Below are 26266 nucleotides of genomic sequence, written 5' to 3' on the forward strand. Positions count from 1 at the left end.
TCCCTCCGGAGGAGGGAATAGGTAGTAGGGTGGAGGGAGGAGGGTAATAGAAGTCATGAAACATGCTTTCTATCATTATTCCAGCCAGTAGAAATTTTTCTAAATTTTAAAGTTCGCCTCCCCATTGAAGTGAATTGCGATTCGCGAACTTTTTCGCGAACCGAACTTTCCGCGAAGGTTCGAAAATCGGAGGTTCGCGACATCTCTAATCTTTACACAGTGTTGTCTTGTACAGTTTGCATAATAGTGTTGGAATTAAAGTGTTAAAGGGAGAGCTGAAATCAAGAATCAAAATCCTACTGTAGGTTCTTGAGGAGAAAACCCATGCTAGAACTGTCCGGCTTCTAGACTAACTGCAAGGACTCAAGCAGGGGGGTCTTTCATGAATGATGGAGTTGAAGTACACAGGTATGAGTCTTTCAAAAGGCGGTACTTATCCGTTAGCCGGGCGCATCCGGCAGGTGGCGACAAAACTCCACCAGAGTTACATCTTTCCCTACTATCCATGTCGGCCTGGAGGGGGAATAGTAATTAGCACCATCTGCCGGATGCGCCCGGCTAACGGATAAGTACCCAAAAGGCTTCTTGACCACTAATGTCAGGGCAACTGGTCTTTAAAAATGTTAGCAAAATGTCAAACTTGGTCTGATGAAGCAGGCAGCGTAGCTATTTATCTTTCATTGCTATACTGGATGCACTGATGAGTAGCATCTGTGCTAGAGCAATGGTCAGTGCCCTTGAAAGTTAATTTCATCTTTGTTCAAAAAATTGCATTAACCACTTAACGACCGCCTAACGCCCACAGGCATCGGCGGGTCGTTAGTGGTATAGCATGGAAACGGCCGCTCGATCGAGCGGCCTTTCCATGCTAGTTCACGGAGACTGTCTCCGTGAACAGTGTGCGAGCCGCCGATCGCGGCTTGCACGCATAATGTAAACATGCGGGGAAGAAATCCCCGCTGTTTACATCACACGGCGCTGCTGCGCAGCAGCGCCGTGACGTAGATCGGCGATCCCCGGCCTCTGATTGGCCGGGGATCGCCGGCATCTGATAGGCAGAAGCCTATCCTATCAGGCGCAGGACGGATATCCGCTCACAGGGTAAGGGAGAGGGAGGGAAAGCCGGGGAGGGCGGAAAGCGCTGCGGAGGGGGGCTTTGAAGAGCCCCCCGGAAAGTGCGGGTAGCCGGCTGCGATCAGACCCCCCCCCCCCCCCAGCAGGACATCCCCCTAGTGGGGAAAAAAGGGGGAAGTCTGATCGCCCTGGCTATTTCCTGATCGGTGCTGCGGGCTGGAGAGTCCACGCAGCACCGATCAGAAGAAAATCCCGTGGTCCTTAGTGCTGCACAAGGGCATCTGTCTATTTCAATCTGCAGCAAAGCCAAATTACTCTTTTTTTGCAGTCTTAGCAACAGTTCTGCCCTTTTGAATGTACAGCTGCCTCCTTGAGCAGCAGCTGCCCTGTGCCTAGACCTGTGTGGCCTTTTCAGAATTCCACCCTGCTGTCTGTACTCTGTCAGCACAGTACCACTGCTAGGAGACTATCCAGGAACTCTGCATCTGAATACCTTATGCCAGTGTTTCTCAAACCTGTTCTCATGACTTCCAAACGGTGTGTGTTTTGCAGGCAATCTCACCTATGCACAGGTGGGGTAATTAGTGTCTCAGCAACATGGAATTTACCAAGCTGAGACACTAATTACCCCTCCTGTGCCTAGGTGAGGTTCCCTGCAAAACATGCACCATGGTTTGAGAAACACTGCCTTATGCTCACTGCTAAATGAAATTTCACTACCATCTTTATCAGGAAATTAACGTTTGTGCACATAAAAGTGTCTCGGCCTATGAAGTGAGAAGTTTTTTTTTTTTTTTTAAATAAACCTTGTGAAGCCCATTTTTCCAGGATGGCTGTTGATGATCATCCTGTTGATGCTACTTCTTATCAGCAAATCCAATCCAGAGGGTGTGAGCAGCAGCAGAGATTGATGGCACACAACGTAAACTTGCATGACAAGTCTCACTACGTTTGAGTTTCCCAATACCCAGGTCTTCATTTGTGCAAGTTTGTTTGGAAAACTGTGTATAATGCTTCAACCCCCAAGCCATTAATCAGACTTCATTCATTTCACAGAAGTCAGGTTAGTTCTCATATGATTTCTGTCTGTTATGAGTGGAAGCACTGTACACTATCAGGGCCATTTGATCATTGACTAGCAGCGATGCTTGGGGCAAGATTCTCACCCTGCCTCATTATGTTACACCCTTGACTCATGAGCACAGGTTATGCTGCTGATTAGACTTCTGAGAAGCATAGTTTTTGTAGTATTCATCTGGAAGCAGGAATCCAGATCAGTGCCTGTACGTTTAGAGAACCTCCCTCATACACTCAGAGCGCTCATTCAGTACAACAGAAGTCAGGGCTGTATAGAGCCAAACTATATATATATACATATATATATATATTTATATATATATATATATATATATATATATATATATATATATATATATATATATATATATATATATATATATATATATATATATATATTACATATATACAGTGGGTTGCAAAAGTATTTGGCCCCCTTGAAGTTTTCCACATTTTGTCATATTACTGCCACTAACATGAACCCATTTTATTGAAATTCCACGTGAAAGACCAACACAAAGTGGTGTACACATGAGAAGTGGAACGAAAATCGTACATGATTCCAAACACTTTTTACAAATAAATAACTGCAAAGTGGTGTGTGCATAATTATTCAGCCCCCTTTGATCTGAGTGCAGTCAGTTGCCTATAGACATTGCCTGATGAGTGCTAATGACTAAATAGAGTGCACCTGTGTGTAATCTAATGTCAGTACAAATACAGCTGCTCTGTGAGGGCCTCAGAGGTTGTCTAAGAGAATATTGGGAGCAACAACACGTGAAGTCCAAAGAACACACAGGACAGGTCAGAAATCAAGTTATTGAGAAATGTAAAGCAGGCTTAGGCTGCAAAAAGATTTCCAAAGCCTTGAACATCCCACGGAGCACTGTTCAAGCGATCATTCAGAAATGGAAGGAGTATGATACAACTGTAAACCTACCAAGACAAGGCCATCCACCTAAACTCACAGGCCAAACAAGGAGAGCGCTGATCAGAAATGCAGTCAAGAGGTCCATGGTGACTGGACGAGCTGCAGAGATCTACAGCTCAGGTGGGAGACTCTGTCCATAGGACAACTATTAGTCATGCACTGTACAAAGTTGGCCTTTATGGAAGAGTGGCAAGAAGAAAGGCATTGTTAACAGAAAGCATAAGAAGTCCCGTTTGCAGTTTGCCACAAGCCATGTGGGGGACACAGTAACCATGTGGAAGAAGGTGCTTTGGTCAGATGAGACCAAAATTGAACTTTTTGGCCAAAATGCAAAACGCTATGTGTGGCGGAAAACTAACACTGCACATCACTCTGAACACACCATCCCCACTGTCAAATATGGTGGTGGCAGCATCATGCTCGGGGGATGCATCTCTTCAGCAGGGACAGGGAAGCTGGTCAGAGTTGATGGGAAGATGGATGGAGCCAAATACAGGGCAAACTTGGAAGAAAACCTCTTGGAGACTGCAAAAGACTTGAGACTGGGGCGGAGGTTCACCTTCCAACAGGACAATGACCCTAAACATAAAGCCAGGGCAACAATGGAATGGTTTAAAACAAAAACATATCTATGTGTTAGAATGGCCCAGTCAAAGTCCAGATCTAAATCCAATCAAGAATCTGTGGCAAGATCTGAAAACCGCTGTTCACAGACGCTGTCCATCTAATCTGACTGAGCTGGAGCTGTTTTGCAAGGATTTCAGTCTCTAGATGTGCAAAGCTGGTAGAGACATACCCTGAAAGACTGGAAGCTGTAATTGCAGCAAAAGGTGGTTCTACAAAGTTTTGACTCAGGGGGCCGAAATAATTACGCACACCCCACTTTGCAGTTACTTATTTGTAAAAAATGTTTGGAATGATGTATGATTTTCTATCCACTTCTCACGTGTACACCACTTTGTATTGGTCTTTCACGTGGAATGTGTGTGTGTGTGTGTGTGTGTGTGTGTGTGTGTGTGTGTGTGTGTGTATGTATATATATATATATATATATATATATATATATATATATATATATATATATATATATATATATATATATATATATATATATATATATATATATATATATATATATATATATATATATATATATATATATATATATATGAATTTGGCTCTATACTGGGGGCCCCAGAAGCCGCAGGGGGCCCTGTGTGGGTAGAAGTTTCTTTTCCATGTCTTGAGGGAAAAAGCGTTCTGCCTCTTGGCACAATTGTTCTAATGACTGCTTCTGCTCAGCCACTATTAATGAACCATACAAAGTTTTGCAGACAAAGATTTGTGGACAGTTCAGTGTACAGTGCCCGGCCCCCAACCTCTGTATGTGTTTTCTGCACATTCTGTGTCTGTGACAACATGCATGTTTTATCACAGAAGCTAATGTAATTGATAGAGAAAATGCGCGCAGTGCTTCATGGCTGTCTGTTTTTATCTGCATGGGGAAAACACATTAAAGTGCGCACTAGCCAATTGAATAACATTGGTTCTCGGTTTACAGGGGGGCCCAGTAATTGCTAGTTACACCCCTGTCTTAAAACAAGACAAAATGAGGCTCAGTAGTGTGTGTGGCCTCCACGTGCCTGTATGACCTCCCTACAGCGCCTAGGCATGCTCCTGATTAGGTTGTGGATGGTCACCTAAAGGAACTTCTCCCAGACCTGGACTAAAGCATCCACCAACTCCTGGAAATTCTGTGGTGCAATGTGGCATTGGTCGGATGGAGTGACACATGATGTCCTAGATGTGATCAATTGGTTTCAAGTATGGGGAACGGGCAGGCCAGGCCATAGCATCAATGCCTTTGTCTTGCAGGAGCTGGAGACCCACTCCAGTCACATGAGGTCTAGCATTGTCTTGCATTTTGAGGAACCCAGGGCCAACCGCACCAGCATGTGGTCTCACAAGGGGTCTGAGGATCTCATCTCGGGACCTAATGGCAGTCATGCTACCTCTGGCGAGCACATGGAGGGTTGTTTGACCCCCGTAAAGAAATTCCACCCACACCATTACTGACCCACTGCCAAACCGGTCATGCTGGAGGATGTTGCAGGCAGCAGAATGTTCTCCATAGCGTCTCCAAACTCTGTCACATCTGTCACGTGTGCTCAGTGTGAACCTGCTTTCTTTTGTGAAGAGCACAAGGCGCCAGTGGCAAATTTGCCAATATTGGTGTTCTCTGGCCAACTCCAACTTGTTTCCCCCCCCCCCCCTTCCCTCACCTTGGGGCTTCCCCTCTCTCTTGCTTCCCCCTCCAGAATTTAGTAAAGTGGGCAGCGGCAGGACATGTCATCTTTTCTCCGCCGCAAGTGAGCTCTCTCTCTAGTCCAGACCAGCGCAGTGGCACACAGAAAGATAGAGCTCACTCGCGCCGGAAGAATAGAGTAAGTGTCCCGCCGCTGCCCTAAGGTGAGGGAAGGGGGGGGGATGTCCCCCCTCCCCACCGCTGTGCCCATCGCTCCCTCTTCTCTCCGCTGCCACCCTACACCGATAGACCTGGCTAACTATCCTAGGGACACCTATAGACCTAGCTACCTATCCTGGGGACACCGATAGACCTGGCTAACTATCCTGGGAACACCTATAGACCTGGCTAACTATCCTGGGGACACCTATAGATCTGGCTAACTATCCTGGGGACACCTATATACCTGGCTACTTATGCTGGGGACACCTTTATACCTGGCTACTTATGCTGGGGACACCTATATAGACCTGGCTATCTATACTGTGGACACCTATAGACCTGGATACTTATACTGGGGACACCTATATAGACCTGGCTACCTATTCTGGGGACACCCTATAGACCTGGCTACCTATCCTTGGGACGCCTATAGACCTAGCTATCTAAACTTGGGACACTACCTGAACTGGGGGGCTCCTGTCACTACCTGAACTGGGGGGCTCCTGTCACTACCTAAACTGGGGGGCCCTGTCACTACCTAAACTATCCAGGCCAGCCAGCCCAGCATCACCACCAGCCAACCAGCCCACAATCACTGTCAAAAAGGCCACAGCATCACCACCAGTCAGGCCAGCATTTACTGAATTTGTTTTGTTGGGGGACTCATGATTTGTTGGGGGCCTCAATATTGCTGAATTCGTCTTGTGGGGGCCTCATGATTGCTGAATTTTTCTTGTTGGGGGCCTCATGGTTGCTGAATTTGTCTGGGGGGCCTCATGATGGCTGAATTTGTCTTGTTAGGGGCCTCATGATTGCTGAATTTGTCTTGTTGTGGGCCTCATGAGTGCTGAATTTGTCTTGATGGGGGTCACATGATTGCTGAATTTGTCTTGTTGGGGGTCACATGATTGCCAACTGCAAGATTATGGGAAAAGCTGATTCATCATCATATGAGACAATAGCATTAAGCCTACCTTTTTAGCCTTTTAAAACAGAAAATAAAACTGGGAGGTTCTAAAAAAAATGAATACATCTTTCAGGAGTAGGATGGATGAAATTGTATATCTTCACAGTTTATTTTCAACTTGGATTTTCCATAATGTTCATGTATGAGTTAAAAAGTTTGTATTTAGTTTAAATTGCTGTTGGCACTGATAAGTGACTTTTGGGTTGCAGTTTGGGCACTCGGGCTCCAAAAGGTTCGCCACCACTGTCCTAATCTAATGTCCCACCATTGCTAAGTTCACGTAAATTTGTCTCCACCCGTGACCACACCCACATTCTGGTCCATGACCACACCCACAACGTAACTCAATTTTTCGGTGCGCTAAGCGCGCTGCACACATCACAATCAATTTTCACTTCTCCCCTCCCCCTGGAAAATTTTGTGTGGACGCCCATGGCATGTACTAAGCATGTTGCTCTATTTGCTTAACCACTTGAGGACCTAGGGCTTTACCCCCCTAAAGGACCGGCCACTTTTTTTCCATTCAGACCACTGCAGCTTTCACGGTTTATTGCTCGCTCATACAACCTACCACCTAAGTGAATTTTGGCTCCTTTTCTTCTCACTAATAAGGACCACACCATTTTCATTAAATGCTGTATCTACCTTATGGAGTAAGACATACTACTACGTACACCGGGCGCCTCCTACCCTTTTCGTAAAGTTTCTCACTAATAAAGCTATCTTTTGGTGCTATTTAATTGCTGATGTGATTTTTACTTTTTATTATATTCATCAAAAAAGACATGAATTTTGGCAAAAAAAAGATTTTTTTAACTTTCTGTGCTGACATTTTTCAAATAAAGTAAAATTTCTGTATACATGCAGCACGAAAAATGTGGACAAACATGTTTTTGATTAAAAAAAACCCATTCAGCCTATATTTATTGGTTTGGGTAAAAGTTATAGCGTTTACAAACTATGGTGCAAAAAGTGAATTTTCCCATTTTCCAGCATCTCTGCCTTTTCTGTCCACCTGTCATGTTTCATGAGGGGCTAGAATTCCAGGATATTATAAATACCCTCCAAATGACCCCATTTTGGAAAGAAGACATCCCAAAGTATTCACTGAGAGGCATAGTGAGTTCATAGAAGATATTATTTTTTGTCACAAGTAAGCGGAAAATGACACTTTGTGACAAAAAAAAAAAAAAAAAAGTTTCCATTTCTTCTAACTTGCGACAAAAAAAAATGAAACCTGCCACGGACTCACTATGCTCCTCTCTGAATACCTTGAAGTGTCTACTTTCCAAAATGGGGTCATTTGTGGGGTGTGTTTACTGTCCTGACATTTTGGGGGGTGCTAAATTGTAAGCACCCCTGTAAAGCCTAAAGGTGCTCATTGGACTTTGGGCCCCTTAGCGCAGTTAGGCTGCAAAAAAGTGCCACACATGTGGTACCGCCGTACTCAGGAGAAGTAGTATAATGTGTTTTGGGGTGTATTTTTACACATATCCATGCTGGGTGGGAGAAATATCTCTGTAAATGACAATTGTTTGATTTTTTTTTACACACAATTGTCCATTTACAGAGAGATTTCTCCCACCCAGCATGGGTATGTGTAAAAATACACCCCAAAACACATTATACTACTTCTCCTGAGTACGGCGATACCACATGCGTGGCACTTTTTTGCACCCTAACTGCGCTAAGGGGCCCAAAGTCCAATGAGTACCTTTAGGATTTCACAGGTCATTTTGAGAAATTTCGTTTCAAGACTACTCCTCACGGTTTAGGGCCCCTAAAATGCCAGGACAGTATATGAACCCCACAAATGACCCCATTTTAGAAGGAAGACACCCCAAGGTATTCCGTTAGGAGTATGGTGAGTTCATAGAAGATTTTATTTTTTGTCACAAGTTAGCGGAAAATGACACTTTGTGAAAAAAAACAATAAAAATCAATTTCTGCTAACTTGTGACAAAAAATAAAATCTTCTATGAACTCACCGTACTACTAACAGAATACCTTGGGGTGTCTTCTTTCTAAAATGGAGTCATTTGTGGGGTTCCTATACTGTCCTGGCATTTTAGGGGCCCTAAACCGTGAGGAGTAGTCTTGAAACGAAATTTCTCAAAATGACCTGTGAAATCCTAAAGGTACTCATTGGACTTTGGGCCCCTTAGCGCAGTTAGGGTGCAAAAAAGTGCCACACATGTGGTATCGCCTTACTCGGGAGAAGTAGTACAATGTGTTTTGGGGTGTATTTTTACACATTCCCATGCTGGGTGGGAGAAATAACTCTGTAAATGGACAATTGTGTGTAAAAAAAAAAATCAAAAGATTGTCATTTACAGAGGTATTTCTCCCACTTAAGGATTTCACAGGTCATTTTTGTTTCAAGACTACTCCTCACGGTTTAGGGCCCCTAAAATGCCAGGGCAGTATAGGAACCCCACTAATGACCTCATTTTAGAAAGAAGACACCCCAAGGTATTCCGTTAGGAGTATAGTGAGTTCATAGAAGTTTTTATTTTTTTGTCACAAGTTAGCGGAAATTGATTTTAATTGTTTTTTTTCACAAAGTGTCATTTTCCGCTAACTTGTGACAAAAAATAAAATCTTCTATGAACTCACCATACTCCTAACGGAATACCTTTGGGTGTCTTCTTTCTAGAATGGGGTCATTTGTGGGGTTCCTATACTGCCCTGGCATTTTAGGGGCCCTAAACCGTGAGGAGTAGTCTTGAAACCAAATGTCGCAAAACGACCTGTGAAATCCTAAAGGTACTCATTGGACTTTGGGCCCCTTAGCGTACTTAGGGTGTAAAAAAGTGCCACACATGTGGTACCGCCGTACTCAGGAGAAGTAGTATAATGTGTTTTGGTGTGTATTTTTACACATACCCATGCTGGGTGGGAGAAATATCTCTGTAAATGACAATTGTTTGATTTTTTTTACACACAATTGTCCATTTACAGAGAGATTTCTCCCACCCAGCATGGGTATGTGTAAAAATACACCCCAAAACACATTATACTACTTTTCCTGAGTACGGCGGTACCACATGTGTGACACTTTTTTGCAGCCTAGGTGCGCTAAGGGGCCCAACGTCCTATTCACAGGTCATTTTGAGGCATTTGTTTTCTAGGCTACTCCTCACGGTTTAGGGCCCCTAAAATGCCAGGGCAGTATAGGAACCCCACAAGTGACCCCATTTTAGAAAGAAGACACCCCAAGGTATTCCGTTAGGTGTATGGCGAGTTCATAGAAGATTTTATTTTTTGTCACAAGTTAGTGAAAAATGACACTTTGTGAAAAAAAAAAACAATAAAAATCAATTTCCGCTAACTTTTGACAAAAAATAAATTCTATGAACTCGTCATACACCTAACCTAATACCTTGGGGTGTCTTTTTTCTAAAATGGGGTCACTTGTGGGGTTCCTATACCGCCCTGGCATTTTACGGGCCTAAAACCGTGAGTAGTCTGGAAACCAAATGTCTCAAAATGACTGTTCAGGGGTATAAGCATCTGCAAATTTTGATGACAGGTGGTCTATGAGGGGGCAAATTTTGTGGAACCGGTCATAAGCAGGGTGGCCTTTTAGATGACAGGTTGTATTGGGCCTGATCTGATGGATAGGAGTGCTAGGGGGGTGACAGGAGGTGATTGAGGGTGTCTCAGGGGGTGGTTAGAGGGGAAAATAGATGCAATCAATGCACTGGGGAGGTGATCGGAAGGGGGTCTGGGGGGGATCTGAGGGTTTGGCCGAGTGATCAGGAGCCCACACGGGGCAAATTGGGGCCTGATCTGATGGGTAGGTGTGCTAGGGGGTGACAGGAGGTGATTGATGGGTGTCTCAAGGTGTGATTAGAGGGGGGAATAGATGCAAGCAATGCACTGGCGAGGTGATCAGGGCTGGGGTCTGAGGGCGTTCTAAGGGTATGGGCGGGTGATTGAGTGCCCTAGGGGCAGATAGGGGTCTAATCTGATAGGTAGCAGTGACAGGGGGTGATTGATGGGTAATTAGTGGGTGTTTAGGGTAAAGAACAGATGTAAACACTGCACTTGGGAGGTGATCGGACGTCGGATCTGCGGGCGATCTATTGGTGTGGGTGGGTGATCAGATTGCCCGCTAGGGGCAGGTTAGGGGCTGATTTATGGGTGGCAGTGACAGAGGGTGATTGATGGGTGGCAGTGACAGGGGGTGATTGATGGGTGATTGATAGGTGATTGACAGGTGATTGACAGGTAATCAGTGGGTTATTACAGGGATGAAGAGATGTAAATATTGCACTGGCGAATTGATAAGGGGGGGTCTGAGGGCAATCTGAGCGTGTAGGCGGGTGATTGGGTGCCCGCAAGGGGCAGATTAGGGTCTGATCTGATGGGTAACAGTGACAGGTGGTGATAGGGGGTGATTGATGGGTAATTAGTGGGTGTTTAGAGGAGAGAATAGATGTAAACACTGCGCTTGGGTGGTGATCTGATGTCGGATCTGCGGGCGATCTATTGGTGTGGGTGGGTGATCAGATTGCCCGCAAGGGGCAGGTTAGGGGCTGATTGATGGGTGGCAGTGACAGGGGGTGATTGATGGGTGGCAGTGACAGGGGGTGATTGATGGGTGATTGACAGGTGATTGACAGGTGATCAGTGGGTTATTACAGGGAAGGTCAGATGTAAATAATGCCCTGGCGAATTGATAAGGGGGGGTCTGAGGGCAATCTGAGCGTGTAGGCGGGTGATTGGGTGCCCGCAAGGGGCAGATTAGGCTCTGATCTGATGGGTAACAGTGACAGCCGGTGATAGGGGGTGATTGATGGGTGATTGATGGGTAATTAGTGGGTGTTTAGAGGAGAGAATAGATGTAAACACTGCGCTTGGGTGGTGATCTGATGTCGGATCTGCGGGCGATCTATTGGTGTGGGTGGGTGATCAGATTGCCCGCAAGGGGCAGGTTAGGGGCTGATTGATGGGTGGCAGTGACAGGGGGTAATTGATGGGTGATTGACAGGTTATTGACAGGTGATTGACAGGTGATCAGGGGGGATAGATGCATACAGTACATGGGGGGGCGGGTCTGGGGGGGGGGTCTGGGGAGAATCTGAGGGGTGGGGGGGTGATCAGGAGGGGGCAGGGGGGATAAAAAAAAAATAGCGTTGACAGATAGTGACAGGGAGTGATTGATGGGTGATTAGGGGGGTGATTGGGTGTAAACATGGGTCTGGGGGGTGGGCAGGGGGGGTCTGAGGGGTGCTGTGGGCGATCAGGGGGCAGGGGGGGGAAATCAGTGTGCTTGGTGCAGACTAGGGTGGCTGCAGCCTGCCCTGGTGGTCCCTCGGACACTGGGACCACCAGGGCAGGAGGCAGCCTGTATAATACACTTTGTAAACATTACAAAGTGTATTATACACTTTGTATGCGGCGATCGTTATGTTAACATCCCGCCGGCACTTCCGTATGGCCGGCGGGATGTTGCGGCGGGTGAGCGGCGTGAGGCGGAGGATCGCGTCACGGATGAAGCGATCGCTCCGCCCATGCCCCTACAAGGACCGCCGCCTTTGGGCATGAGCTGGTCCTTGTGGGGTCCACTTCCCGGCCGCCTCTGTGCGTTAGGCGGTCGGGAAGTGGTTAAAGTAAACCCAAGGCGAAATAAAGTAAAAAGAACAGATACTGTATAATCCTGTTATAGTGAACTCTGATATTGTAAACATTCAGGTATAGTAAATTAAGTGGCTAGGCCTAGCCCCATCATAAGCATATGGGAGTAACGCCTGGTGTATTAAACCCTGATATAATTGAACTTATCTAAGAAATGGGAATCCTCCAGAGACTTCCCATGTCCTCCTGGAGAACACAGGCAGCCACTGGCCAGGGCGTACGTTAAAAAGGGGCGATGGGAAAAAAGGGCGCCGGGATTTTAACGATAAACATGGATTACGTTTAAAAATGTATTTCGTTTAAAAGTAATGTTTTTAAACGTTATAAATCATTAAATAATGTGTATTAAATCGGCAATTGTAAAAACGTTAATCTTTCGTTTAAATAATGAAACGCATAATAACGTTTAAAATTTTTTTTACTAAGTAACCCTCCCTGTACCTACCCCTAACCCCTAGACCCCCCTGTTGATGCCTAAACCTAAGACCCCCCCTGTTGGTGCCTAAACCTAAGACCCCCCTGTTAGTGCCTAAACCTAAGACCCCCCTGTTGGTGCCTAAACCTAAGACCCCCCTGTTGGTGCCTAAACCTAAGACCCCCTGTTGGTGCCTAAACCTAAGACCCCCCTGTTGGTGCCTAAACCTAAGACCCCCCTTTTGGTGCCTAAACCTAAGACCCCCTGTTGGTGCCTAAACCTAAGACCCCCCTGTTGGTGCCTAAACCTAAGACCCCCCTGTTGGTGCCTAAACCTAAGACCCCCCTGTTATTTTTTTCGTTTAAAAATAATGTAAAAAAAAAAAAAAAAAGTAATGTTTTTCGTTTAAAAATAATGTTTGGGAAAAATATTGTACTGGTTTTCGTTTAAAAATAATATTTAAACATGTATAAATCATTAAATAATGTGTAATCATGAGAAACAGTAATAAAACATTAAGTCTCCGGGCGCTGCTTTTAAAACGTTAGTTTTCTCCGGCGCCCTTTTTTCCTACCGGGCGCCCATTAAACGATATTTATTATAGAAGTGAATGGCGGCGCCCGATTTGTCCACTAGCCTCAGGCGCCCGAATTTACTGTTTCCCTGGCCAGGACCCTGTTTTAAATTGTGACTGTGCTCTCCTTTGTGCACAAGCCTGGCCTTGCTGTACCTGTGCAAGTGCAGCCACGCCTGCGCAGCAGTACAAAGCCGCTCATGTATGTGTCTGTACAGATAAGCTGTACTCACTAAGATATTGCTTAGTAGAAAACTCAGGAGAAAAAGTGAATTGCATATGGGCTCAAAAACTATATTAAATTTAAAACGCGTTTAAAAGGTATGTGTTTCTTCTTAATGAGCCACATTCTGATACAGTAAACTTCTGTTGTAGTAAACGACTTTTCCTGGTCCCTTGGATTTTATTATAAAGGTATTCTACCATACTAATAATGGGCTAAAAGTCATTGAATGTTCATCTTTATCTTAGTTTATTATGGATCTTCAGTTAAGACTTTTTGCTTATTACTAGTTTTTGGAGCATGTGGTCTCATCTGGGGTTTGTAATGGGGGCTGTTTATTTCTGGGTAGAAATCCTCATGGGGTGCTGTCTGTTACAGGAGGTTCATATGAGGTGCTGTTTGCTACTAGGAATCTAGCATATAAAGAACTGTCTGTTGGAGAAGGACTTTCATGGGATGCTGTCTGTTGTAGAAAGACTGTCATGGGATGTTACTGGTGACTGTTATAAGGGCTGTAACTGGGGGTTTCTTCTCATGTGGCTCATGTGGTGTTGTCTGTTACTGGGGTGGATTCTGTTACCGGGTGGCTGTCATGGGGTGTTGTATATTACTGAGGTCTGTCATGGGGTTTGAGTTTTGTTATGAGTGTCTGGTCTGTCATTGGAACAAGCGTCAAAGTACTTATGTTACTTAGTAGAGATGCCTGCCTAATCTTTTTATTTTGAGGACCATTATCTGATTGTTATTTGGGGAATATGCTGTTGCCTGGATTTTTTGGGGAAATGTACCATATATCCTTGAATATAAGTTGACCTAGAGTATAAGTCGTCTCCAATATTAAACCCTTTTAAGCTGGAATTTTTATTGACTCAAGTATAAGTCTACCCAGCAAAGATAATGGCTTTACTTGGGGATCAGAAAGAATTAACAGCTGCATTTGGGGAATAGGAGGGGTTAATGACAGCACTGTATACAGTGTTGCAGCCATTAATTCCTTGTGTCCCTTAAGTGCAGCCAATAACTCCTCCGGGCCCCCCAAGTGCAGCAGTTATTCACCCCCCTTCCGGCAGCCCAGTATTGCCTCCCTGCCCTTTCCTTGTTAATTGTTCAGACCTGTGTTTTCTTGGTACTTCCTTTATCAAGAAAGTGTCACTTACCAAAGGGTAAATTGCTGCAATTGGAAGTGTCACTATTAGTACACACATTACTCAGTGTGCTCAGTGTTGCTCGTGACTCATGTATAAATCGATCCCTATACTTTTATTTAGTGAGTCTGACTTAAATTTCTAGACTTATAGTCGAGTATATGTAGTATATGCTGACCTATTTTTCACAGTAGAATTGGCCTGTTGCCATCCCACTTTGCAGCCTAGAGAAGCAAATTGCTGGTCAGAATACCTGTATCACGGTACAAGTGGTAGAACTTGATCTCTGTCTGCTTTGGATTCATATTCCCTGTGAAACAATAAACAGAGGCATATCTAAAGGGTGCCCAGGAAAATAGGGCGGTCCCAACTTTTTAACCATCCTCCCTCCAATTACAGGAGCCTTACCTTCATTGTAGGTGTTTTAATGAACACTTGTGTTGTGTTGGTGTGGGAGGGGGGTTACACTTGTTATATGACCCTTGGCAGATGCCAGATGGGCCGTCTTGCCATAGTGGCTGCCCAGGCAGGACAGAGAAGTGGTGGTGGTGTGTGTGGTGGGGGAATCAGTTTTGCTGGGGCCCCCATGATTTGTAGCTATGTACCTGTCAATAAGGTATGACCACTGACCACTTAACATAAAAAAGTAGGAAGTATAGCAGATTGCATTGCAGACTACATTTCCAAAAAATTCTAGCATGACAGTAGAACAATATGTCACATCCAAGGGCTGTTGAAAGACTAATGTTCACCCATTTTTCAGAAGAACTGCATCCCCTTAATATGTGTCCCAGTTGAACAGTACACTCACAGTGTAGTCATTGGTCCAGAACACTTGCTACCATTTTTCTGCATCCCTTTAGTTTTTGTGCTCATTTGAATACCTTGGTCCTTTTTCCACATTGAAGATAGGGCTTCATGGCTGTGATACTTACATGGAGACCTTGTATAGCCTGACTTCTCTAGACAGCAGATGGCTGTACCTGGGTCCCATATGATTCTGCCAGTTCTGAACTGATGACTCTGCCACACTTAATACCATATATACTCGCATATAAGCTGACCCGCGTATAAGCCGAGGTACCCACTTTTCCCGCAGAAACCAGAAAAGGCGGATTGACTCGCATATAAGCCTCCTTTCCAATAAAGTCCCCTCCCCATAGCCAGATGTGCCCCAGGATCATACAGCTGTGTCTCAAGAAGCCACTAGATGGTGTCATAGAAATGAGACACAACAATCGTCACACAGGAAGAATCCCCGTTCATTGCTTCTCTGACATGTTGCTGGCACACTCTGCTCCACAAGCCAGGGGAGTCTTGAGCAATGCACTCTGCACACCATGCTGCAGGGGATGGAGGGGCATGAACACAGCAGGGATCCAGCTGGCAAGAGCAGGGTCACTAGTGCAAGATCCCTATGCTCCTCTGTCAGTAACAAAACCTGCTCCACCATCTGTTTCGCTCCACTGACTCGCATACAAGCCGAGGGGGGGGGGTCACTTTTCAGCACTTTTTTATGCTGAAAATTAGGCTTATATGCGAGTATATACAGGACTTGCTGGTCATCCTTACCATTGTCCATCTCTTTGTGCTTCTTCAGAAGAGCTTGAACAGAACACCATCATGTGCTTTGAAATATTTGCCTGGAAGAGACCTTGTTGATGTAACTACCTTGGGTCTTGCTACTATGCTCAGTGTTGCCATCTGTATGTCCTATGATATAAAGCTGTCTAACACAACCATACCTTGGTAGCAGAGTGTGGTGGTTGTTCCTCACAGGGTTCCCAAACATGACTCGATATTCATCATTCATTCATAATGATCAAATTTGGCAGAGATCGATGCCATAACATGGCTACCTGATTCTTCGCTGTGATTGATTTCTGGCTAAATCAATCAAAATTATCGACCTGGCATTCAGGAAAAATCTCTGTTGAAAGGGCTCCATTTGGTGCGCAGCAGAAACCGTATTCGATTTCCTGATGACTGACCAGCAAGTACTGTATATACTCGCATATAGTAGCCAGTCTCTGCCAAGTGTATGTGTCCCCCCCCTCCCACCCCTGGGCCTGTGGTAAGTTTTTTAGGCTCACCTGTCACTCTGACGTGACTCCTCCTGTGTCCCACATCTTTATCCATTGCCGACGGGGGCACCTGTCACTATATGCAGCAGTGTCAGGTTGTTCAGGAGCCCCTGGTGGCAATTCAAGAAGATGCTGGACAGAAGAGGAGGCTAGGAGTTGCAGCAACGTGACAGGTGAGCCTGCAACTTTCAACACGGAGAGGGGGCACATTACATGGTGGGGGGGGGGGGGGGGCCTGGCAGGCAGGTGTACAGGCAGCAGTGCTAAGACTGCAGTGTGTGGGCAGGCAATAGATCTGTTTGGTAGAACTATTTAAACATACACCTGACTATAATTCTGTTTTTTTGCAAGTTTACCTATTAGAACCAATGCTGTTTGGCAGGCAAAGGGTAGTCATTGATTTGATTCAGATTCAGATAGCTCACTTGCATTTTGAAAAGTGTTGAGAATAAACAAGAATTAAGCCTTGTGAAAGTATTCTTACTTTAGAGTATTTTCTCACAACTGCTTGAAATGAATGTTTGAACATGACTGTATATAGAATCTGGGCCTGGCCAGTAAAAGTCTTTGGCATTATTATGATGACCAATCAGATATTTGTTGAGCTCTGAATGCTGAGGTCCCTTTCACACTTACTGTGTATTAGAGCATTGCAGTACTCTACCACCCTTCCCCTCCTGGCCAAAATACTCATGGTGTGAAGTGATGAGACGGAAGTGCTTCTAGTGACATAGAGGTGATGCAGACTCTGCAGTGCGTTATCAAGCTGTATGAGTGGTACCTCTTAACATGCAATTGCATTGGAGTCAATTGCACCACAACAATCTATTGAGATTGTTGTGGTAGCGGTGTGGCGCGATTGGCAGAATTCAGTGACGAACTTTATGTCCAGCAGGAAGCATGTCACTGAGCAGGGGACGGAGCTACGCAAATCACCCTGTTGGCATACTCTTCCACATGGTGATTCAAATACACACACAATGTTGTGATGCTATTGTCCTGCAACAGGCTCCCCTGCCACATGTGTGATACCAGCTTTACTCACTAGGCTCTGGGTTACACAAAAGGTGCTGATTAGTGCAAAAATTGCAACAGTCAGTGCACAGCATCTAAGGAAGTTTACTGTCATCCTCCTTATTGCTGCACTCACCCAATGAAACCATATACTGTACAACATCACCAAGGAGTCTCTAGACCTCACTATTCAAGTTTAGAACTGGTTCTACTAATGGTCGCTTACCATAATTGTATGTCACAAAACTGTTCCTCTGAAGTTTCTTCCGTAATGCCTTACCCCCACCTCCATTGATCAAATAATGGCAAACAAAAATTAGGATATTTAGAAAGAAAAAGTAATACTATTGGAATCTCTTCAAACATTTTATTAGCACACAAAAATGCTAAATTATTCACAGTGTATAAAGGCAAGCCTCCCCATAATCTAAAAGAGTGTTAAAAGATACAATTAAGTCGCCTATTGCTAATGGACACTAAAGACTGTGGTGGAATCAAATGGTCTTGAAACATGATCACTGATACTCCTGCTGACTGCAACAGTTCAATGTGGTAAAATAACCAGGCACTGTAATCCAAGAAATCATAAAAGGAGATCATATATTAACTCAAACTTCTATTTGCTGCCTTCTCAGATAAAAATGTTATAAATCTCTACAGTGCAGGATTGGGGCCCTTCTACACTTAATGTGTTGTGTTAAATGTGTGTTTTTTTTTTTTTGTCCATAGCAGTGCATTTTGAAAATGCTTCAGTTTTTAAGTGTAAAGTGTGAAAGAGGCCATAGGGAAACATGGACACTGGACTGCATGTCAGTTGTCCTTTCAGTTACAACTGACAGCAACTGATATAGTGTAAAGGGAACCTAACTGTTCTACATGCAAGAGAGGCTGTTGTTCAAAAACAATGTTTATTCTAAAATAGAGAATCTCCCGCCGACGATTTCCACTGTTTTCCGCTACCCTGATCATTAGATTTATGAATGGGAACTTTGTTCCCATTCATTAATCTTCCCGCAGCCCACCCGTGATGCTGGCTTCCATTGAACCCTGCATCACCTCCCTAGTAACAATGTGGCAACACATTGTTTCCTATGTAGCGTAGTTGTACGCTACATAGTATTTTGCTCAGTGGGGACATCTTGTGGCCAAATAGTAAAATTACATCTACAGACATTAGGGAATAAAAAAAAATAATATGTATGTCAAGAGGGCAAAATTATTATACATTTATGGGTTAAAAATTAGCGATGGATGTAAATCTGAAAACATTTACCTTTATTTCCAAATAACATATTGTCACCATACATTATATTAGGGATATAATTTTAACATTACAATAACCGGGAAAAATGGGCAAATAAAATGTGTGGATTTTAATTACGGTAGCATGTATCATTTAAAACTATAATGGCTGAAAACTGAGAAATAATGATTTTTTCCATTTTTTTCGTATTATTCTCATCAAAATGCATTTAAAATAAAATAATTCTTAACATAATGTACCACCCAAAGAAAGCCTAATTGGTGGTGGAAAAAGCAAGGTATAGATCATTTCTTTGTGATAAGTAGTGATAAAGTTGTTGGGGAATGAAAGGGCGGAGCGCCGAAAGGGGAAAATTCCTCTCGACCATAAGGTGAAAAATACCCTCGGGCAGAAATGGTTAAATTGTATCCTTTGTGTATATAGACTTTAATACAAAGTCTGCATGCAGTGATTTAGAATAACACGATCAGTTACAACGCAGTACTCTAATTAGGCCCATAGATTTGTATGGACAGTGAGTTAACATGGAGAATAATTCTGCAACACAACTGAGCCCAACGTCCGTTGTGTTGCAGAATAATTCTGCATGCCAACTCACTGCCCTACAATTCTGTGGGGCTGTGCACACTTCTGTTCTGTAACGGATCGTGTGATTCTAACTCGCTGCATGCAGGCTTTGAATTAACGTCTATGTCCAGGCTCCATTGCAGTTCACATACATTATAATGCATGGGTTGTGCAACATGCACAGTGTGCAAGGGCCCTTAAAGGGTACCTAAACTGAGAGGGATGTGAATTTTTCCTTTTAAACAATGCCAACAATTCCTGGCAGTTCTGCTGATCTCTTTGGCTGCAGTGGTGGCTGAATCACACACCTGAAACAAGCATTCAGCTAATCCAGTCTGACTTCAGTCAGAGCACCTGATCTGCATGCTTACTGAGGGGTTGTGGCTAAAAGTATTAGAGACATAGGATCAGCAGGAGAGTCAGGCAACTGGTAGTACTTTAAAAGGAAAATTCCACATCCTTCTCAGTTTAGGTTCCCTTTAATGGACTGCCTTTCATGCATCCAGCTAGGCTAAAGCAGCAAATAATGGGTGCCCATGAATGACAGAAATCTAACTCAGCTCAGACTTTTGATATTACATTCTTACCATAAATATAAAGGATATACATTACCTCTGTCTCCACCTCCACTCTACTTCTATTCCACTTACTACTCGCTGTTGTATTTCTTACTCATTTATTTACAGTATTATTATGTTTTTCCTTCACAGCATCTAATACCTTGAAATTCTTTCCTTCAGAATGGCACCAGTTTCCATGTTTTTGACCAAGGCAGGTTTGCCAAGGAAGTTCTACCCAAGTATTTCAAGCACAATAACATGGCAAGCTTTGTGAGGCAGCTGAATATGTGTAAGTAATTTCATGAGTAACAAGCAATAAAATGTAAAAGTGTCAAATAAATGATTGCAAGAGCAAATGTTTAAGGGCCTGGCGTCCAACCTGTGACCCTTCAGTAGGTAATATGTTCCTATATTTGGCAACTTGTGTACAGTGGCAGACCTAAAAAACATGCTTCCTCCCAGGAAAACTGTTTTTAAAGACAACATTAATTGTATTTTGCATATTATTTATAACAGCGTCAGACAAGTGGCTGACGCAACAGAACAGACACAACAAAAACCTTACGACTTATTTACATCTATCTTGATGCAGAGTGGGGCCCGAACCCAAACTGGGGTTCGAACTCAACATATAGGGGCCTGAACTCAACATATAGGGGCACACTTTGTACATTTATATTAGGAGAGGTGTTAGTTTAAGGGCCATTTCACACTAAGGGGTTGCGGTAAATTTACCCTATCACACCGCAGCCAAATGTTAGTCTATGAGGGAGTTCACACTCCTCACATTGTGGTACGCTGCGCTGGAAGTGCCCTATCAAAGACGCTTCAATACCTACGTTACCACGCAGCCCCTGTGGCGATCTGCGCCAGGCCAGAAATCATGTAAGTGTATGGCAACGCACGCACTTTTAAAAAAACCTGCCGCAGTTAACTGCGTTGTGCAAGTGCAGAAGCATATTTTAGAAGTGCTCTTCTGCGCACGTCATCAATTGCCGAACAGGAAGTGAGCATCACTTCCTGTTTGGCCAGATGCCAGACAGGTATTACCGTGTACTACTGCATGTCTGCAGTGTGAAGCCAGCCACAACGTGTCCATCTGTCAAGTGATATTTCATGCAAATCTAACCATTTGGTCCATATTTTGTAGAAACAGAGGCACCAGTATAGTATAGAATGTATTAAAAACTGAGTCAATTAAAAACAATGGCTTATTTCTTACTCCAAAAATTGCTGCAACGCGTTTCGTGGGTCAACAGTCCACATTCACAGGCAAATACAAAAGGAGCAACTTCAAACCCGTCAGGACAATTAAAGCGCCTCTGTCATTTAGTCCATATTTTGTTGAACTTTTTGGATGTTTTTTGGTTTTCATAGACCTCTTTAAGCACCAGAAACTCTTGCCCATTGCAGACCTTCCAGTCAGTTATTAAAGGGGGCTGCTATGGTTCCAGCGCAGTAATACTTTCATAGCATAAAAAGCAACGTTCCTAAACAATAAGTGCTTAGCGTCTCCTTTGAGGGTGTAGTCTATAATTCCCAGTAAGAAGTCCCCTGGTCCATTGGGAGAACATGCTTTGGGAACATTTTCTGCATCCATATTTGGACCTGTGTCCAGTATTATGATAATTAAGTACACTACTATAACACAAGAAAAAAGCCTGCATCTGGATCTGTAACATGTAGTGGGAGTACCCCTCGTAAACAACCCAGCAAAACTTTAGGGGCCCATCTGCTGGAGATCATATAACAAGTATGGCCACTATGATCTTCTTGCTCAAGTGTGGCCACAAAAACTTTTCATCGGGACAATGGAATGCTGTGTTGGAGGGAGGCTATGCAATTAAGTCCCCTCACAGATCTCCCCCACCCTAGTGGTTGTAGGGACTACACCCCTATAATTATGCCTTTGCTTGTGCAAATAACAAATAAGCACTAGAGATCAAAATAGTCCTAAAATATTGTACAAGCTAATAAAAAAATGGATTATATGAGTATGGGCCCATTTCCACGGATGCAAATTTTCGCATTAATGCTGAAACCAATACAGTTCAATGGAGTAGTTTCCACCAAATGTTGTTTTCTAAATGGAAAAATGATGGACTGCAGATTTCTGTGCCACGCGCTGCCTAGCGAATTGCGGTTAATAAGTCAAGTCAAATGTATTTGAATGTATTAAAGGGTATGTTAAGTGAAGGAAGTGCTAGGAACCCATAAAGGTTTATATGTTAAAATGTTTGGCCTGTGACTACTGTCTAGACTCTAACCGGTTTCAGCCCTTTTAAGGCAGGGTTAAAGGGCATGTTAATTGAAAAAATGTCCCCAGTTAACTTACTTAGGGCTTTTTGTAGTCCACCTGGCCCCTCAATGTCATTCCATGCTGCTTCCTTCAGCTACTGTACCCCTGAGAAAGCGCATGTGTGGCCTTGGCTGCACATCTCCTCGATAGCACTCCCAGGCACGTTCGGATGGATCAGTTAAAAATGGCGCCAGAGCCTACAGTGTAAAAATGGCGCCGCATTCATTTGCATTATAAAACAATATTTAACGTTTTATGAGTTAAAAAATGGCGCCGCACTAAAAACGATATTTATCGTTTTATGACTTCCATAAAACTATAAATATCATTTTGAAATGTAAGTCATAAAATGATAAATATCGTTTTGAAATGTGTTGAATATGGGTTTTGCTCCCAGTGTGTGTGTGTGTGTGTGTGTGTGTGTGTGTGTGTGTGTGTGTGTGTGTATATATATATATATATATATATATATATATATATATATATATATATATATATATATATATATATGTAAATGTGTGTGTATATGTGTTTGTGTGTGTGTGTGTATATGTGTTTGTGTGTGTGTGTGTATATATGTTTGTGCGTGTATGTGTGTATATATGTGTATGTGTGTGTGTGTGTGTATATATATGTTTGTGTGTGTATGTATATGTATGTATATGTGTGTGTATGTATGTATATATATATATATATATATATATATATATATATATATATTTTAGGGATGGGACGAATCCACAATTTCTTCGAATCCGGATCCGAATCTAAAAAGGTTCTCGAATATCTCGAACCTTTCGAATCCCGAATCTAACGAATCCTGCACATAAAAATTGTGCGATCCGTGGTATAGTTGCCCGCAGTATAGGTACCCAGGCATAGGTAGCGAGGTAAAGGTGCCTTCAGTATAGCTAGCTAGGTATGGGTGCCTTCAATATTGGTAGCTTTCAGTATAGGTAGCAAGGTATAGGGGCCTTCAGTATAGGTAGCAGGGTTTATGGGCCTTCAGTATAGGTAGCAGGGTATATGGGCCTTCAGTATAGGTAGCAGGGTATATGGGCCTTCAGTATAGGTAGCAGGGTATATGGGCCTTCAGTATAGGTAGCAGGGTATATGGGCCTTCAGTATAGGTAGCAGGGTATATGGGCCTTCAGTATAGGTAGCAGGGTATATGGGCCTTCAGTATAGGTAGCAGGGTATATGGGCCTTCAGTATAGGTAGCAGGGTACATGTGCCTTCAGTATCGGTAGCAAGGTATAGGGGCCTTCAGTATAGATAGCACAGTACATGTGCTTTCAGTATTGGTAGGTAACTAGGTATAGGGGCCTTCAGTATAGGTAGCAGGGTATATGTGCCTTCAGTATAGGTAGTAGGGTATATGTGCCTTCAGTATAGGTAGGTAGCTAGGTATAGGGGCCTTCAGTATAGGTAGTAAGGTACATGTGCCTTCAGTGTAGGTAGGTAGGTAAAGGGACCTTTAGTATAGGTAGCAGGGTATAGGGCCTTAAGTATAGGTAGGTAGGTATGTAGGTAGGTAGGTATAGGGGCCTTTAGGTAGGTAGGTAAAGGGACCTTCAGTATAGGTAGCAGGGTATAGGGCCTTAAGTATAGGTAAGTATGTAGGTAGGCAGGTATAGGTGCCTTTAGGTAGGTAGGTACGTATAGGGGGCCTGTAGGTAGGTAGGTAGGTATTGAGGCCTGTAGGTAGGTATAGTGGCCTGTAGGTAGGTATAGGGGCCTTTAGGTAGGTAGGTAGGTATAGGGGCCTTTAGGTAGGTAGGTAGGTATAGGGGCCTTTAGGTAGGTAGGTAGGTACGTATAGGGGGCCTTTAGGTAGGTATAGGGGGCCTTTAGGTAGGTGGGTATAGCGGCCTGTAGGTAGGTAGGTAGGTAGGTAGGTATAGCAGCCTGTAGGTAGGTAAGGATAGTGGCCGGTAGGTAGGTAGGTAGGTAGGTATAGTGGCCTGTAGGTAGGTAGGTATAGCAGCCTGTAGGTAGGTAGGTAGGTAGGTAGGTATAGCAGCCTGTAGGTAGGTAAGGATAGTGGCCGGTAGGTAGGTAGGTATAGTGGCCTGTAGGTAGGTATAGTTGCCTGTAGGTAGGTATAGTGTCCGGTAGGTAGGTAGGTATAGGTGCCTTTAGGTAGGTAGGTATGTATAGGGGGCCTGTAGGTAGGTAGGTAGGTAGGTAGGTATTGAGGCCTGTAGGTATAGTGGCCTGTAGGTAGGTATAGGGGCCATTAGGTAGGTAGGTAGGTATAGGGGCCTTTAGGTAGGTAGGTATAGGGGCCTTTAGGTAGGTATAGGGGCCTTTAGGTAGGCAGGTAGGTGCGTATAGGGGGCCTTTAGGTAGGTATAGGGGCCTGTAGGTAGGTAGGCATATCGGCCTGTAGGTAGGTAGGGATAGTGGTAGGTAGGTAGGTAGGTAGGTAGATAGAACCCCCCTCCCCCGCCAACCCCCCCACGGCCCCCTCCGTCCCCCGTGCCTCCTCCGCTCACCCCTGCATAATCTACTCACCTTTCCCGTGGAGCGCAGAGCGGCAGACCTCTTCGTTACTTCCCTGTTCCCTCTAGTGGCCGGACCGGCTCTTACTAATGACGTCGTAAGAGCCGGTCACTAGGGGGAACCAGGAAGTCGGCGAGAGGTCTGCCGCTCTGCGCTCCGCTATGGATAGGTGAGTGGATGCGGGCAGGGGGGGCGAGCGGAGGAGGCGCGGGGGGGTCGGAGGAGGTCGGAGGAGGACGAGTGCGAGCGGCGGATGCGCGGCGATGCGGCGTCGGGATTCGGCGGATTCGTATAGTGGAAAATGGCGTCGGGATTCGAATCCACGAATCTCGAATATTTCCTAATATTCGAGGGATTCGTGGATTCGCCGGATTCGTCGTCCCACCCCTAATATATATATATATATATACACACACACACAGAGGCACACAAGCATACAAACACACAGACTCACACATATATACACCCACACATACACATATATACACACATACTGTATATACACACACACACTGTATATACACACACACACACACACACACACACACACACACACACACACACACACACACATATCCAGGAAAGGAACTTTAAACTCTCAAAAACGAAAAATATTGTTTTTCATAAAAACGATAAATACTGTTTTTAGTAAAAACGATAAATATAGTTTTGAAAAAATATCGTGCGTAACCAGGCGCCATTATTTGGCTGCCACCATTTTTAACTGGACCCCGGCACATGTGCAGTTGCAATTTTTACAGACTCGAGGAGGGCCAGGGGCCACATATGCAGCTTTTGGAAGAACACAGCTGATACAGGGATCAGAGCGGAAGGACAGTGAGGGAATGACTACAGGGGACTAGAAGAAGCACTATCTAAATTAAACTGTGGAACTTTTTTCAGTTTACATTTACTTTACTTTTCCAATACATTACCAATTGAATAAGATTTGTCCTAATGGTGGTATGGGGTGAAGGTGAGTTAAGAGTCTCAAAAATAACAAAGGTATAGATATATCCTTCCTGGGGATTAGAAGCTCTGATGGAATATTCAAAGATGCTTTATTTTGGGGCTTCCTTCTTTCTGCATTGTGCCACTATAATGAACGTTGAGACTACCCTAGAAGAAATCATCTTTGAATCTCCAGCAGGGTTTCCTACTGGCCTGTTGAGTTGATCAGTCAGAATACTCAGTAGGAAGGCCTGTGGTCTAGTTGGGCAATGGCCAATTATTATCTTTATTATGGAGCCTGTTCTTGTTGTACTTCAGTCACTGAATGCTCTCAACAAAAAAGCCAAGCTAATTACATTGGTAAAAGAAAGGAAAAACACAATTGAGAGCCCCAATAGTGTATTATTGATGATACAGGAATGCCAAGGTAGCAGCAATAAGAAATATACTCACCAGTATGGGTTGCCGGGTTCAGGCAACAACTTAAGCACTTATGGGGATATTAG

The 26266-nt window shown here is 44.1% G+C and overlaps 1 protein-coding gene across 2 annotated transcripts in view; it reads left to right on the forward strand.

The window, feature by feature from the left end:
* Positions 1-26266, forward strand: part of LOC137537689 (heat shock factor protein 4-like) — a 180870-nt gene that overhangs the window by 32861 nt on the left and 121743 nt on the right. For both annotated transcript variants that reach the window (XM_068259620.1, XM_068259619.1), the window contains exon 2: positions 20186-20294. In XM_068259620.1, coding sequence (XP_068115721.1) covers positions 20264-20294 — 31 coding nt within the window. In that variant the 5' untranslated portion in view covers positions 20186-20263. The remainder of the gene's footprint in view (positions 1-20185; positions 20295-26266) is intronic.

This window comes from Hyperolius riggenbachi, chromosome 11 (genome assembly GCF_040937935.1).
Source record: "Hyperolius riggenbachi isolate aHypRig1 chromosome 11, aHypRig1.pri, whole genome shotgun sequence".
Lineage (NCBI taxonomy): Eukaryota > Metazoa > Chordata > Amphibia > Anura > Hyperoliidae > Hyperolius > Hyperolius riggenbachi.